We start from the raw sequence: 18,088 nt of genomic DNA, 5'->3' as shown, positions 1-18,088 counted from the left end.
TGTTGGTGTTGGTATATTGCATCGTACCTTGCAACATCTTGCTTCAATAGCCCTTGGAACTATCTCCTTTTCATGGCATTTTCTAATAAAATGCAATTAACTTCATTATTGTACGAGGAAGATGTCTCAGATGTACATTTTCTTCCATGGCATCGGTAACGGCGTCGTGCTATCGTGCCCACAATGTAGCGGTTCTAAAGCAAACAAACACCCAGCTGTCGTTTTTCACATAAGCAGTGTCGCAACTGCTGCACAAAGGTCAGGCCGAACAAATTAATAATGCTTTGAGTATTTCAATGTATTTTGAGAAGGTTCATTGTTTAAATAACGATTTCATAACGACGCCATTTTGTTTGCTTATCGATGTGAAATAGCACACCGGCACGCGAGCTCCTCATTGTCATGGTGACGAGCCCACGTGCCACTAATGACAAAATGGAAACAATTCTCATTCCGAGTTGTACAACTCCGCCTACATAACTCACATCACATGCCCCGCCCAGCAAAAAGAGTTCCACCCACCCATCAAAAATATAATCCCATGAAAATTTTATATCTACCATCTGTTACGTCCTGTATCGCTTGCCACGCCTCTACATTCTGTAGTTTCCAGATTTTCTTTGTTCGTTCAAATTTCATGACGCGACTCGATGAACTATTTCGGTTACTATCACAAAAATCAGAACAAAGGAGCCATCGTCTTGAATTTTCTGTAAGTTTAGACGACATTAAGAATTTACGCTCTAATAATATCGATAACATATTCTGGAAGATAAAAAAGATCAAATATCGTTTATATTTTAAATCGAACGGATTTCCAAACGGTTAGCGTGACAACGTTCCCTCCATACTGCGTGGAGGCACTGTGGCTTGACAAAGATTTTGAACCTGAGATTCATAAAATATTGGGCAAGTGATGGTTGGGAAAAACCTATACTACTGACCGCTCTGTGTCCGAAAAAAGTCTGATGTTTGAAATACATTAACCTCCCCCCAAAAAGAAACACCTAACCAAGCCCGACCATCCAAATTGAAACGGACAAAGAAAAAACAAACAAACAGACAGACAACCAGACGAAAAGGATTTAAATTTCGTCGTAATAATAGGGAAATACTGAGTTTCAACTGATCTGTAGTTACACTTTGTAAAATCATAGAACCCGGACTATGATTTTGAAGTTAACGACAACTCTAGATGAATTGTTATTCGGTTAAAGGGGGCAAAACTCTCTTGTGTTTCAGTGATCGTTACTTTTAGATATGTATTTATTTTCTTCCTATAAAGTCCAACCTTCAAAGACCTCAATGTCTGATGCTGGGCACACAGTAAACGCGTAAGCTCACATTGGAAGAAGTCGTTTATCAAATATTTCTATAATCCATTGGTTATATGTGTTCAGATTTTACTGATGCTTAGACTGAGAAAGTTGCTAGATCCATGTTTTGTGAGAAATCCTTTGTTCTGGGTTTGACCTTCGAAATGAGGCTACGTGACATCATGAAGTCAGGGTTTTGCTTGAAATTACCCCCTCAACGATCGAACAAGAAACAGTAAGTCAACAGTTCAAAGATCAGTACAACACAAAGTACCGCAATACGGTTTTTGCAAGAACTCGAACCTGACGTTATTTTTAAGGCCAAAGTAATTAAATTTTTTGTTTTGCGTCCACTCTAAATGGGAAAAGGTACGCGTCTAAGCGGCTGAAAAACACACACAAGAAAGTTAACACAATGTAATTTGATTGCAGCAAATAAAAAATTGTAACAAAAGGCCAAAAAAAAAAAGAAATGTTTCTGGTCAGGTCTTTCTTTAAAAAATGGTGCGGCGACGCGCATTTTATTTTTTATTTTTTTCCCCTCAAGGGAGGGAGGAGGGTCAGTTTTATATTTTTATCAATGTAGTCACATATATACTGTTCATGCAGTCACTGATCATGCCCCCCAAAGAATTTTCTCTTTCTCTTCAGCCATTTTGGTTTGGTGTCAGCCACGGCCGCCGGCCACAAACAGGAAAAAAAAGGGTGACGCGCTGTTGTTCAAGTGACGCGCGCGCTGACCAGAAACATTTCTTTTTTTTGGCCAAATTTTAGTTCAGAAAAGCTAAGCGGTTATGTTCTAAAATTTCCTATTCAAATAAACTGTGTGTTTTTCATGAAAACCTTAAAAAACTAGGCGGGTAGGGACGCAAAACAAAGAATTTAATTACTTTGGCCCAATGAAAAAATTAAAAATTCATATTTCCTGTGATCCTGCTTACATATGTAAAACACAAAGGTCACTGTCAGGTTCAGTAGTCAATTTTCCAAGAGATATCATTCTCACAATCAATGTCTTTTCAGGATTGCAAAAATTCTTTTACCATCTATACCAGTCAGATTGAAGTGAAACTTGTCATATAAACGACGTGAATTTACTGAAAACATCAAACCCAAACCATTGCTGTTTACGGCTTTAAATTTCATGTTTCCATAGATACTGTTTTTTTTATGTTTAGAAAACTGACTGTACATAAACTTTTTATCTTTCCTGGGCTGTAATTAGCCGACCTAAAAAACAAACAAAGAATCAAACGAAGGAAGCAAAACAAAAGCAAAACAAAACAAACAAAGATCAAAATAACCCAGTAGACCTAACAAGTCCGCCAATCGACATTATTAACAGAGGAATGTTACAACAATGAAAATAAAATACCCAATCTTGTCTTTCACATGTCAAGTTTTGTTTTAAGAAATTAACACCCGAGTTAGTTAATAGTGAAGTTTTTAATCATATTACTTCACACTGATAGCCTACATCTGCAGACTTTTTAGCAAACTTTCGGTCTGGTTATCGTTTTTTGAAAACTTGATAATTTATTCAAGAAATGAAATTTCATCAAAGAAAAGAAAAGAAACGTGAAACATTTGAAAGACACTTCATCGGCAGATATGTCAACCACCAACATGACACATCATGTGTACATAACTCTAAAAATCATGTTTACATAACTCTAAAAATAGACAGAAGAATGATCTGAAAACATAGTGTGTCAAAGGAAGGAAACGTCTTACATACTCTTTATATTGAATGTAAATTTTGCAACTATTTCACACAGTTTTAGGCAGACTTTTATTAATCATTGAACCAGAAATCTTTCTCTTATTACAAATATCTCACTTTCGACGAATTTTCTCAGAGGGGTGTACCCCTAGTTCTTTACTTTATCGTCACAGCAGATCTTAGAATTTCAATAACAAGATTATGCTTTGAGTTGGAGTAGACAGACACTTTTTTTTAACAGTATTCATTATTGTGAATTTAATAATTTTTTACACTCTTGTTATAACCAATAATGCCTTATGACCCTGTGGTACTAATGGTAGTTGAGCAAGAAGCCGTATTTTACAAACTGAACAGTAGTTCTGGAGAATACATAAAAAATTGCAGCTAATGGAGCTTTAAATTTAGATAAGGTACGTTCCACAAGGATCCTCTTTATACCAGTGTTCTTCTTCACACAGGTGAATGGTGACAGCACTTTCAAGGTCGTTTCGTCACAGGTCAGATTTCAAGCTGAGGATGAAAATTGTGTGGACAGAAATTATTGTAATTTTCAATAATTTCCAATTCAAATTAGTCAATGTTTTCTTACATTCAGAGAGGATATTCATCCATGATGGTCAGGTATGTCAAACCAGACTGACCTTTTTTTTGAAAAGATAAATTTATTTCAACATAGTCACAAATAAAACAGTCTACATAACTGTGACAGACTATGGAAATCCGGTCACGACATGCGACATGCGACCTGCGACTTCAAAACTGCGACCTGCGTCCTGCGTGTCTGTCAAACTGCAACCTGCGACTTCCGGGTGCTCTGGCCTAGCTGCCACCTGCGAGTTTGAAACTGCGAACTGCGAGATCAAGACCTGATCCATGATTTTAGGTATTTGGTGTTTATTGAGAGTATGAAAAGCGCTCACAAGTAATATCAGTGATAGGTGGTGTCATTTAGGAAAGAGATGAGTTTCGATGACACAGCTGTGTTGGCCTACGTGTTGTTCGGTTGCTTTCATGAAGGCGCGACTTTGCACAATTTTTAAATATCGGATATTTACAATTTAGTATCGAAGTTTGACATATCGACGATTTCGGGACTAAAATCGATACTAGACGATACTAGAATGAACTGCGGTTGTCCCATGGCAAGCCGCGTCTGTGAAATCTCCGATATTTACCCGATATTTTTCGGCGATTTGGGGACTCTAATATCGATATTAGACGATACTGGAATGACTTGCCCTGTGCCTCGGCACGCCAGATCTGTGAAATCTCGATATTTACGCGATATATATCGGCGATTTGGGGACATTAATATCGATACTAGACGATACTAGATTTCAGTCAAATCGCAAGTAAATATCCGACATATATCGGAGATTTCACCACCACACAGTTCTGGCCAAACCCGACTTCCAAGGACTGACTCTAGCTTCGATACTAGACGATACTAGATTCAATCAAATCGCGCGTAATTAGCCGATATATATATATCGGAGATTTCAGCCCTTTAGGCCTATAGATCTAGCTAAGCCAATCTAACTTCTATATTGTATAATCTAGTAGCCGTAAATATCGGATATCATATAAAAGTGCAATGTCGCGGTGTCCTCGTTGCTTTCAAAGTCCGGTTTCAAACGGACAATGCTCAACTGATCACCGATTTTTATGAATAAAATTTGTTTTGATAGGCCTACTTCAACAAGCATGTTGTTATATATGTTGTTTCCTAAAGTGGTGGCTATGGTGGCATGTCGCAGTTGTGAAGTCGCAGGTCGCAGTTTGACAAACACGCATGACGCAGGTCGCGGAAGTCGCAGGTTACACCTAGGTCTAAATGCCGAAGTCGCAGGTCGCATGTTTCAAACTCGCAGGACGCAGGTCGCAGTTTTGAAGTCGCAGGTCGCATGTCGCATGTCGTGACCGGATTTCCATAACTGTGACAGACAGACACTGTCCTTTACCAGAGTTAGAATTTCGCCCTCAACGTCATCTACGCTTTGAGAGCACGCCCACCCAACAAACAAACACCTGGCAAAATAATTCAAGATGGCGGCTTTCAGTCTTGCACACGCTGGTTTGCGAAATGCCAAATTTGGACAAATTATGAGCAACTCAGATCCACATTTTATTCCCCTTTGCATTCAGCGTTTAGCTTGTTATACGACGTTATCATCAAGTCTGCCAGGAGTCGAGGTTCCGGGTAAGTGGTTTTCCACACCAGTCCACCTACATTTTAGTCGCTTCATCCTCTTCTGTAGCGTAGAGTCTAGAGTAGTGTACAATCTTTCCATTGTGATTGTTGCTGCAGTACTGTAGCTCGAGGTTTTGCCTTGAATTGTGGGTTGGACGGCAAGACAAGAGCTACAGAGTTTTCCTATGCGAAAGTGCAAAGTGTTCTCTCCAAGACGCGCGATTCCGCTAATCCCTCCATCTATTAAATCAAAGTCGCCTTCAAATAATCACAAACGAGCGACATGTCGCCCTCGTACGGTGAGGTTTGAGATTGTGATGTACATAGAGTACTTGAGCATTCCACTTCGTGATCACTGGATGTTTTGTTCAGATCGGTTTTTTCCGGAGTGGCCAAATAATGGCTGATTTGATTGGATGGAATGATTCCAGTTCGGAGTTAGCTATCAAACAAGTCAAGTAAGAAAGGTGTGAGGGTTCTAATAGATTTCCTGATTGTTTATGCGGCAAACACAAAGTTCGTAAGACCTCGACGATGATATTTTCACAATTGTTGTATCTGTTCAGATGCAATAAAGTTTGTTAATGTATGGAATGACGGTATATCCCTATATTCACAGTTGAATTACAAGTCAATTTCAAAGCTTCACTACCTTGAATTCGAAGTTTGATGGTAATTATGATGGCATGTCCTTGAGAGTGGTGTTACTGGGAAAGCATTGCTACTGAAAGTTTTTGCACTGATGCTGAACATTCTCCTACAGTCCACTTCTTGAATACAATGCCGATGGTAAGCGGACTTTGCCACATCGTGGTGACAGAAGTTGCTAGATTGCTCAGAGATGAAAATTTGGTGATACTAACTCGATGTGTACATTGTATTTCTCCATTTACAATGTAGTTCCTGGAGGACTGGTTGTAGATTTCTTCTGAAGTGTAGGAGTTCACTGTACCAAGGCTGACAGACTTTCTTACTGATAACTTTCAAAAGGACTGGAATTACATGATCAGCTAACACTTCCATAATAGTAGCAAGGAAAATATTTCAGGGTTTGCTTCTGAGGAGTAATTAACTGCCACTTAACAAGTTTCTGTGTGCTGTCTGCCGAGATGGCAATCACCACAGACATAACAGTGAGAAACCTGTCAATGACATACAGAAACTTGTTAAACGGCAGTAATTTGGAGAAAAAGTTACATGTAGGTATCATCGTCTGGGTAGGTGCAAAATTAGATCAAAAGGCAAACAGACAGAGAAAGGACGGCCCCTGGCATCAAGGGTATCCTGTTTGCCAACTAGTGCACTTTCAGATAGGAACCGACTCTCTGTACTGTAGCTTTGGTTTTGCTGTCCAATGCACACCCCAAGCAAAACCTACATCTACTATACTGTGGCAACTCTGCATGATGCTTTGGTGCTGCTGTAAAACCTTGGACACTTCAAAATGACCTCATCAGTATGCCATTTGATTTATAATGAAATTAAGAGCTTGATAGTTCAGCTTTATAGCAGAGATGGCTTTCATTTGGAAAGGAAATACTGGCAGCTGTAATTTTAAGTTTTTGGAACTGGCACTATATGCAATAACTTTTCTCAGCTTGTAGGGTACTGTAAAAATCCAATCAATTTGACCAGTAAAAATAATTATGATTTTAAATAGTTGAATTAAAGAAAATTAACAAAGTTAATTAACAAAGCCAAAATAATTATAGTGGTCGAAATATGAGGTATTTCAACTTTTTTGACATTTCATAAGTGATATGCTGACCATCTTGGATGATTGAAACATATAAAAGTGACTTTCTTGAAGTCCTGATTCAGACATTCTGTGCTGTACATTGTATTGTTCTGTGTATTTTATTGCAAATAAAATGTTGAAAACAGCTTGTCATGATTGGGTGGTCAAATAATTAGAGATTGAAAAAGTTCTAATTTCCATCCGTAGTCAAACTGATAAGAGTAAAATTAAAGTAAGTTTTGAGAAAATTAAAGGGCGGTCGAATTAATAGAGTGGTCAAATTAATAGGGGTTTTACAGTAAGCATCAGTACAATGATTGTAGCCCTATGGTCCTGAGCCAGCTTCTTGTGTCTTGTTGGCTGCGTAGCAGGCTACAATTCCTGACCATTGAAAGCTCAGAAATTTTGCCCAGCAGATCTGCTTTGCATTGAAAGGTTGCACAGGCAGCAAAGTTTCCTTTCTTTTGGGAAATTTTACCATAGTCGTGCTAAGTTCTTTGTCATCAGCGATGCCATCTGAGTTAACAAAATGGTCGTTGGTATATACATGTATGTTAGATTAGCACTAGCAGTCTTACGATGGTTTTAAAGTTGACAAAATGGTCGTTGAGTTAACAAAATGGTCGTTGGTATATACATGTATGTTAGATTAGCACTAGCAGTCTTACGATGGTTTTAACCCTTTTCCTGCCAAGTCGGTGAAAATCCGCTTGAAATTCGGTGTAGCTAGAATCTGAGCAGCCACGGCCGTTATCCTGCCAAGGCGGTGGAAATCGGGCTACTTTTTGGTACCCCCTTTCTGCCTAGTCGACGGAACTACGTGTAGCAACCCTTGCTCGCGCTAGGGGTCGTTCGAGGACAGGTTTTGGGCGAGGAACGGCGTTTGCTCTCGAAATGGGTTCACAGAGAGTCCAACGACAGGGAAAGGTGCGGAAGCTACCCAGCCAGTCCCCCACCCTGTTGGGGGACTGGTTTTTTTGGGGGGGACGAGTAGCGTACTTGGCAGGTTAGCACGGTGACGTATTCTAGCGGAGTTTGGGCTAACTTGGCTCTGAGGCACTACATAGATTGCGGCCGAAATTGACCGTCTCGGCAACGCTAATCTGTAAGGCAACCGCCTAAGACCGCCTCAGCTGGCGGTGCAATTTTTTGCCAATGGTGCGAGACGAAAATCACGGACTTAGTCCTGATTGACGGGAAGTGCGGACGGATTTGACGGACTCGGCTTGATTAGTCCCTGACATGGAACTGATCCGAACGGACTTGAGCGACATTTGTGAAGGGTAACCACCGCTTTTAACCGACTTGTTACCTTCTCGAAAAGACTACCCACTCAGATGTCGGACGTTGTCGGCTGCACTTGGCTCTAGACGTTCAAGCCGTGCAACGAAACACACCGCCTCAGCCTTGCCATTCACGAACATGGCCTCAAAATTTGACACCATTGTTCACCGACTTGGCGGCTGCGGTTAGGTGCGTGAACCGTTGTTCACCGACTTGTTACGCCTATGTTGTCCCTGTGAAGTTCGGCTAACGGCCGAGTCTAACGGGAGTTGGCAGACCTGTGTTTGGTTTATACCGTAGTATGACCGACTCAGGTAGAGGTACCTGTTGGTATATTCCGAGTTTTACGCACTCGGGCGTCAATGACGGGTCGTCATCACCGCTGATGACGTAGACGTGCTGGCCACGTTATTTGAAGGAGCCATGTTTGCCCAATGGACGAGGCCGAGACAGCTGTTGACAATTTTGGCATCCTTCATCTTTGACCGCCTTAGTTGGGTAAGCCGCTTGGCAGGCGACGGTTATGACCTAAACAAGCCGCTGAAGCACTGTTCGTTGCCGTACAAGAACGAGACGGCCAGTCCATTATAGACTCTCTCACAGCCCCTTCGTTCGCTACGCAGTTATGCGCCCTCAACGGTATTTCTAACAAGCGCGCTCACTGAGCCAGCCGTGTATAGCGTAGCGGAACTTGGGGCTGTTAACACTTGTTTTTTCGAATTTTTTTCCGATTTTTCTGATAGGCCATATGCTATTACATGTTAGGCGCCGTCGAGGCCCAATCTATGCCTCTGTTTCCACCCCTATCGTAATTGACAGACTGTGTTATCTGTCAAACATAAGTCTGGTGCAGCTGCGAAGTTAATTAATTAAAGAAGAACAAACAACTCTGTCCCCTTATCTAAACGTAGGACCTTTGTACTTGCCAGTCTACGTCATCACTGTCCCAACCGTAATACTATTGAAAGAGCTGTGCATAGTTATTCGTAACAGTTACTTCTCCTCAGAGATGGAAACTTTAAATTTGGCAATGATGACATTATGTACATGTCTTATTTCTACAATGGCAGTCTTATACTCCAGAACCGTCTACTGAACTGTAAGTGTTGGTTTAATATAATACAGGATGTTTTGTTTTGACGTTTGTCTGCAACCGTTGCATAACATTTCCTTGTAAATTTAGACCAGTCACTGAGTGAGATAGGTCCAAGGTTCAGTTCTCTTACACATGTCAACTTCATAACAGTCCAAAAGTATGCAATAATTCATGTTAAAATTACTATTTCATTGGTCTACCGTCCATAGGCATTACTGTCAATATCGACAACTGTCTAGTCATCAGCAATTTTGTCAGTGCTTGATTACTAAATTTGTATTTCTGTCAAAACTTAGTAGATTCTGTAGCATATGGTCATGTGCATATAACCATTCAGTCTTTAGTATCTATTTCGGCAATTGCGTAACAGTACACAAGCCTCAGATATTTGAGCAGTGTGCTATCAACACCGATATCACTTCTTATATCATAAGACATGTCTGTCTCGAAAGCTGGTCCAATGGCAGGCAAAATGGAAAAAGTATGGGTGGAGTTTTGACAACCAATCAAAAAAATCGAAAATAAAATCGAAAAAACAATTGTTAACAGCCCCTCGCCGGCTCGCTGAGCCGAGCTTCGCTCGGCTCACCTTCTGAGGGCGGTATTATGGTCAGAGGTGAAGCAGGCAAGGGGCTGTGAGAGAGTCTAGTCCATTACTGCTTAATGGGCGATCTGTCGGGTTGGCTTGTCACCGACTTGGATGACAATACGCCCTGCGCAGGCGTACTTAGAAGGGACATGAGGTTAAAGATACGGGTTTCCCACCCGTACTAAACATGGGCTTGGGCCAACGTCCTTGGGTGGCAGGTGCGCATGCCACGTACCCAGCTGGACGGAATGTCAAGTTGAGATGCTAATGACATTGACTATGTTATGCTAAGTGCTCGAGGGATTTGCATCGCAAATGAGTATTATTAGCATATCAAATGGTGCGGACAGGCAATTTACATGACGGGTAGGAATGTCAGCGCCGGTTGGTGGACTGATTGCCGTAGGTCCATTATAATAACAGGTGGCTGCATATATAAACACCCCTGCGTCCAATCATGTCCAGGGCTTTGTTTCCCTGTGGCTTTAAAAGGGTGGGACCTGCTAGTCTGTCGACACTGTTCCAGACATGAGCTTGACAGACCGCAAAAGTTTTCTGAAGGCGAGCAGACGACTGAAGCTCAAAGATGCAGAGTCTCCGGGCGGTAGTGGTAGCGATCGTTGTGATGTCCCTAGTAAACGTTCTAAGAAGTCGGGCAAGAAACGCTCCTGTAAGGCGAAGCTATCTCCGGCTGAAAAACCAGTGGTAAGCGTAAACGTAAGACTGATCGTTCTGCCGATGAGGATGATGACGGGTCACCGGTTGCCAGTGGTTCTCACCCGGCTGCTCGGGAGAGACTACTTCACCTGCAGAGACTACATCTGCTCTTGTGGGAGATACTTCACCTGCACAGACTACGTCTACTGCTGCTAGTGAGACAGTGAGTAACGAGACGGCTGATGCCATTGGTTCTCCCCCGGCTGCTCCGGGAGAGACACCACCTCTTGCGTGCACCATGAGCCCTCATCCTGCGTCAGGAGAGGTTCCTGTGCCCAGTGCGAAAGAGCTTGAGTCCTCGTCATCAGCAGAGGCTGCCCAGCCCGCTCCTGCCATAGTTTCGTGTGCTGCGATGTCCCCGCCGAAAAAGATAGATAGTGCGGAGGGTTCGTTATCAGGATAGCCCACCTGATTTTGAGCCAGATATGATCCTTGATGCCGCTACGGGCGAGTTCAGGCCCAGACGCCCAGACGACGGTGATATCACCGCTGAGTCCGACTCGGAGGTTGACGAGGATGCGGCAGAGGACGATGACTTTTATGACAGGCAGTATGTAGGTGAGGCAAGCTCTGACGACGATGATGACGTTGCTGCTGTGTTGGCGGAGGACGACACCCCTCCTGTCTGGCGTATGTCGGAAACTACCGATGCTAATATATTTGAGGAGACCGATTTTGACCATGAGAGAGGACCGACTTTCACCTTGCCCAGCCACTCCCGTGAGATCGATTACTTTTTTAAGTTATTCCAGCTACACTGATCAGATTGGCCAAGGACGAGACTAATAAATACGCCAAATTCCACCAGCGATATATCGCTAGGAAAATAGATAAATACTGGCGTAACGCTGACTACCGAGAGGTGGAGGCGTTCATTGGCGTCTTAGTCTGTATGGGTATCGACCGTAAATCATCAGTGGAGGATTATTGGTCTAGCGATCCCTTTCTGAGAAACCAGGGTATTTCTACTGTGATTACCCGCAGTCGCTTTCAGCAGCTTATGCGATACTTTCATCTGGCAGACCCAGAGAACGATCCACGTCGTGATCCTGATGAGGCACGCCGCCGACGTCGGTGTCAGGAGGATCCCTTTATAAAATCAATCCATGGATGGAGCCAATAGTTGACAGGTGCGTAAATAATTATAAGATGGGTAGAGAGATCTCCATCGACGAGGGCATGGTGCGATTTAAGGGCCGTTCTAAATTTAAGCAGAGATTACCGCATAAGCCTGATCGAGACGGTTTCAAGATATGGCAGCTGTGCGACTTCAGCACTGCATACATCGCTAACTTTGCACCGTACCTAGGTGTGAAATTTCGGGATCGGACTGATGGGAGACGGCAGGAGCGAGGTGTGGTGAAAAGAATTACGATGGAGCTGGTCCAGCCATTCTGTGGATATAATCACAGCCTATTCTGTGATAGCCTGTTTAGCACGGTTGTTACTGCTAGAGAGCTGATGGAGACCGGGATCTACGTGGTGGGTGTTTTAACCGCCGTAATCGTCGCACCATGCCCCCTCAATTAATTCCGCCGGGTAAGAGGAAGCGCCTTCCTCTGTCTGTTGGGGATATGAAAGCCACGACCAGAACGGACTCTCGTCTTAACATCACTGCTTATCAGGATAGTAACGCTCAGGTGCTGATCTTGAATACGGTCTATCCACCCTTGGAGTGCGTGCCAGTGGGGGAGGGAGACGAGCAGCGACAAGTGCCTCTGTCGCTGTATAATTATCGCCTGTACATGGGAGGCGTCGACCGAGCCAACCAGAAGCGCAAGTACTTTCACACTGGGCGCAAGAACCACAGATGGTGGACATATCTGGCATGTTACCTGATTGATGTTGCCCTGGTAAATGCATATATATGCTTCGATGTACACCCTGATAGTAAGCTGACCCATAAGATGTTTCATCTGCGTGTCGGGAAACAACTCATTGGCGGTTATTGTGGGCGATCGCAGCCCAGTGTGAGAGAGGTCGAGGCCACCGTTTCTCTTGCCTCGTACATAAATCCACAAAATCAGCCGATGCACGTTGTCAGCCGTTTGGAGGGGCGGCAGAAATGCTGTAAAGTATGCAGCAGAGAGGGTAAGACCACTGCGAGCGGACGACTGTCTGAGACGTCCAAAGGATGTAGTCTGTGCGGGGTTCATCTTCACGAGGGCGAGTGTTTTGCGGCTTTTCATCATCGCATGATGCTACGAGGTAAGAGGAGCGTTGGCGTGCAGACCTCTACTCACACAGCCCCGACGACACCCATCAGCAAGAGAACCCGACGTAAATAACGGACAGGGGACAGCTTCGCCTAACAGTGGCTTGACTGTATTCTTAACACGGACCATGATCACATTTTGAGCACGGTTGTGCCGTTTGTTTGTGCTTTACGATCCCGCTGATTGTAAATTGAAACACGGATTATTTTGTACAATCCCCCCGATTGTAATCTTTGTAACACGGACCATGCACTTGGACGTCGAGACAGACTCTGAGATTTATTATTCGGCATAATGTAAATTATTCCCGAATAAAATACTATCTATGGATCGCATATTTTCGTTTGTTTTGTTTAGACGGATTATTTTGTACAATTCCCCCTATTATAATTTTTGAAACACGGATCTGCCACCCCGATTGTAATTTTTGAAACACGGACCATGCACTCGGACGTCGAGACAGACTCCAAGATTTATTGTTCGGCATAATGTAAATTATTCCCGAATAAAATACTATCTATGATCGCATATTTTCGTTTGTTTTGTTTTTACCCCCACTTTCGTTTTTGGCAGATCCGTAAGGACGCTATAGTAATGGATGAACGTGCGTTGTATCACGTGGGAGGGGCACAGCCCAACGGAGGCTGTGCTCGTGCGACGTAGACGTTGTACCAACCATCTGTCGTTTGGGTTAGTGCACAGAGCAGTTGCACTGTCCAGAGCTAAGGTGGTACAAAACTGCACCTTAGTAACAACTGCACAACTAACCTGTTAGGAAACGGTAACACTAACGAGCTAAGTGTGCACTGAACTGGCCAAACTACGTACACGCCTTCCTTCAATGGCGAAGCTATGTCGTTGACACTACGTCAAAGCAGACTGCACTGTGCGACTCTTCCAAGTCGTTCAAAGTACGTGGCCAAGTGACACAACCCAGGGGAAACAGGACAGGTTTGAGGGTGCTGCCGCACCCATAGCACTAACCCCTGGGTCTTCTACTAACCCACGAGCGAGGTGATGTTTCCCCGGTGTGGCCGTGTGTGCCGGCGAACGAGCTTTACTTCCGCAAAAGTAAGCTAGAAAAGGGCATAAAAGTGCACGTCCCCCGGGGCAAACAACGCCCAAGACCTCGTCATTTCTCGACACAACCTCATCAGCGGTTGCCCCTCTATACGGGCATGCAAAAAAGTCTAACACGTATATGGTCGGTAATCGTACCCCGAAAATGCGGTATTTTCCCGCCAAATGCCTGGCAGGAAAGCGTGCAGGAGAGCCTATCTTCTGTAGACACGGAAAAGGGGGCCGGTTTTGACCAACTTGGCAGGATAACGGACAGGGGCGCTCGGCAGGAAAAGGGTTAAAGTCCCAATAGTTGCAAATGTTACACTGCATTATTTTCATGATTTTATTTTCAAACCAAAGTTGGTTCATGTAAATGTGCCGACTGAAGGACGTGTATAGAGGTATCACTGCTGGCTGATTTGGACCATACCTACATATTTTAACACGTTAAATAATATTAAACGGGTGCCGTGATTATTAAATAATGCCCCCACGGAAAAGAACAAAAAAATACAGTATTTCCTGCGCATATGCACCGTGATCTTCCCAGAAACAAGCATGATTCTATTTACTTGAATGCACAACACATGATGGCCAACATTTTGTCGCTGTAATCTTTATTTTCTCTGTCTTATGATTAGTTTTTGAGAATGGCGGAAAATCTAAAATGATGTTACGACATTTGAATTTGCATGCCACTTTTGACACTTATGACAGTGTTATATGCTTTTTTGGTCTTTAATGGGTCTTATTTCAAAGAAAACTCTTGGAAAACTGAGGATATTTTGAGATTGGTTTATTACACATTTGCAGCTATTGGGGCTTTAACCCTTTTCCTGCCAAGTCGGTGAAAATCCGCTTGAAATTCGGTGTAGCCAGAATCTAAGCACTGGTGACCGTTATTCTACCAACTCGGTGGAAATCGGGCCCTTTTTGGGTACCCCCTTTCCTGCCAAGTCGACGGCACTACGTTTTGCTATCCCCTGTGCGTTTAGGGGTCATCTGAGGACAGGTTTTCTGACAAGGAACGCCTTTTCCCCTCGAAATGGGTTCGCAGGGAGTCTATAGACAGGGAAAGGTGCAGAAACCTGTCCGCCAGTCCCCCACACCCGAGGGGGGGCTGGTTTTTTTTTACTGCTTTTTAGCGGACTTGGCAGGATAGCATGGTGACGTTTTCTGGCGGAGTTGGACGTACTTGGCTGCCTGGCACTATAGAGATTGCTGCCGAACTTGACCAACTCGGCAATGCTAATCTAGAAGGCTACCTCTTGCAAACGACTTGGCAGATGGTGCCGATGGTGCGAGACGAAAGTCACTTATTCAGTTGTGCGTGACTGAAAATGAGAACGTATTTTTGACGGGACGGCTCGACTTGTTCCTCCGATGGAACGGATATGAACGACTCGGAAATACCATTACAAACTGGTGTCCGATGTACTAAGCTGGGCTTCAGCTCTCCAAGTTCAAGCCAGGCAACGTCCTTCACCGCCTTGGCCGTGCCATTCAATGGACGTGGCTTTGGATTTTTTATTTATTCCATCGTCCGAAGTATTGGCTTTGGTTTGCAGGCAAACGTATCCTGTTGCCGACGACTTTGGTTGCTATACGTACGCTATTTGTGTACCGAGAATTCAGGGGACATTAGGTCAATGCTACGGGGATACCGCCTGTACCCCTTTCCTGCCAAGTCGGTGAAAATCCGCTTGAAATTCGGTGTAGCCAGAATCTAAGCACTGGTGACCGTTATTCTACCAACCCGGTGGAAATCGGGCCCTTTTTGGGTACCCCCTTTCCTGCCAAGTCGACGGCACTACGTTTTGCTATCCCCTGTGCATTTAGGGGTCATCCGAGGAGAGGTTTTCTGACAAGGAACGCCTTTTCCCCTCGAAATGGGTTCGCAGGGAGTTGATAGACAGGGAAAGGTGCAGAAACCTGTCCGCCAGTCCCCCACACCCGAGGGGGCTGGGTTTTTTTTACCGCTTTTTAGCGGACTTGGCAGGATAGCATGGTGACGTTTTCTGGCGGAGTTGGACGTACTTGGCTGCCTGGCACTATAGAGATTGCTGCCGAACTTGACCAACTCGGCAATGCTAATCTAGAAGGCTACCTCTTGCAAACGACTTGGCAGATATGCCGATGGTGCGAGACGAAAGTCACTTATTCAGTTGTGCGTGACTGAAAATGAGAACGTATTTTTGACGGGACGGCTCGACTTGTTCCTCCGATAGAACGGATATGAACGACTCGGAAATACCATTACAAACTGGTGTCCGACATACTAAGCTGGGCTTCAGCTCTGCAAGTTCAAGCCAGGCAACGTCCTTCACCGCCTTGGCCGTGCCATTCAATGGACGTAGCTTTGGATTTTTTATTTATTCCATCGTCCGAAGTATTGGCTCTGGTTTGCAGGCAAACGTATCCTCTTGCCGACGCATTGGTAACTACTACGCTGTTTGCGTACGGAGAATTCAAAAGGTGACATGAGGTCATTGCAATGCTACGGGGATACCGCCTGCATTTAGCAGGGACTGCTTTTGTTATGCAAACCAGCTAGCAGTACAATATGGCTGCCAGGCATGTGGACACGTCGATGGCTAGAACAATGGAAGCATATTGCGTTGCACCCGTGCATCGCAAAAGTGAACTGAAGATAGGGGGGTCACATGAAATTTTTAGAAGTTAGATGTGCATATTGTATTGGTATTTCCTGTAAGATCTTACAAAAAGAAACAGAAAGCTTTTGTTTGATCAAAATTGACCCAGAAATGGCCGAGATATCGCCAATTGAAAGTGAAAAAAATTGTGAATTATTTTGAGTAAAGTGTAGTAAAAATGCCAATTTGCATAAATTAACATATTTAGGCCGCTCTCGTTTTGAGGGGAATTTAAAATTTCTGATGTAACATAAAAATTACATTCAATTTCTCCATACTATCACTTTCCAAAATGAATTTGTTCAATGAGACACAGTTTTCTCGTTAAAAAACTGTTAAATTCATAAAAATTGATAAAACCCACCATGGTCAAATGCTGAAAACTTAGGATATGGTGACTTGCCATTGGTCAATTTAAAATTCTTTATAGATTCTTCATATTTAAACCAAATAGAAGATTTTCCACACCAGTAGGTTTCTTAGGGTGCTCTTACACTGGTGGTATCAGAATTTGTCAAAAATGCCAAATTATATGATTTCTATGGAAACGTTATATTATGAATTGGTTTCCATGGCAACAAATACTGGTTTGACGTAAAACTTTCAAATATCCATATTAAAAGCAAAAACAATGTTCAATTAAGTTATTTTGCTTGAATATCATTGAGAGAATATTTTTATGTAATTATAGGTGTTTCTTATCACCATGACAACAGAAATGACATTATTAGAAAGCCATAATGTATTTGCCATTTGTCAGTGATTTCTTAACTGTTGTTGTGAGTGTCAGTGGGCCTACTCTGGAATAAAAATGTGTGCAGACTACTGTAGTGTTCAATGGAAAATGAACGTGGAATAAGTCATGTGATAGAGTACAAACAAAAAACATTGTGAGTGAGCATGTACACAGGAATACACATATTTCTATGGTCACTTTAGGCCACATAGGTTTGTTTGTACAATGGTTACTGTAAGCATGCGCGCCTTAGAATTCCCCGTTTTACCTATTGTAGATTCTTCAACTACTCCCTAAAGCATGGTAAGTTGCACAGGTTCACATTGTCTATTTATCATGTGAGAGTGTTATCTGTGTTGTTTTTTGTTTACAAGTGAATTCTAGTAGAGACTACAATTGAAATGTCAACAATAACAGTGTGTCTGACTGATAAGATAATTAGTGTTTGCGTCAACATGCTTTGGGAGTAGAACAAGATCGAACAACTGACACGCACTCAATCGAAATAGTGAAACAAAACCTTAAAAGATTAGTTAATGGTGCTCTGACAGTATTTCTTTTCAGTATTCTGTGTGACCTACACGTGTGTTGCGCTAATAAACAAAGAAGCTGTGAAGATTTTCAAAGTTCCTTTACTGGGTCAGCCATCATGAAGTTCTTTTGAAAATACATGAAACTTGTCCAAGAAGTATGACAGTGTAATAAAATAAACATATTATTGTACAGTACATGTTTCTTGAACTGGATGACATATCTCTTTTAA

At 43.1% G+C, this 18,088-nt stretch overlaps 1 protein-coding gene across 2 annotated transcripts in view; it reads left to right on the top strand.

Moving 5' to 3' along the window:
- The first annotated feature begins 3,820 nt into the window (after positions 1–3,820).
- LOC139122556 (small ribosomal subunit protein mS35-like) overlaps positions 3,821–18,088 on the top strand; it is a 34,400-nt gene continuing 20,132 nt past the window's right edge. The window contains exon 1 of one of the 2 annotated variants that reach the window (XM_070688064.1): positions 3,821–5,242. In XM_070688064.1, the coding sequence (XP_070544165.1) occupies positions 5,089–5,242 (154 nt within the window). In that variant the 5' untranslated portion in view covers positions 3,821–5,088. The remainder of the gene's footprint in view (positions 5,243–18,088) is intronic. The other variant, XM_070688053.1, reaches the window with a different exon arrangement.

The sequence above is a fragment of the Ptychodera flava genome, chromosome 2 (assembly GCF_041260155.1).
Source record: "Ptychodera flava strain L36383 chromosome 2, AS_Pfla_20210202, whole genome shotgun sequence".
NCBI classification, from domain to species: Eukaryota; Metazoa; Hemichordata; class Enteropneusta; family Ptychoderidae; genus Ptychodera; species Ptychodera flava.
The sequence above is the reverse complement of the archived record's forward strand: the minus strand, read 5'-3'. Positions and strand labels throughout refer to the sequence as shown.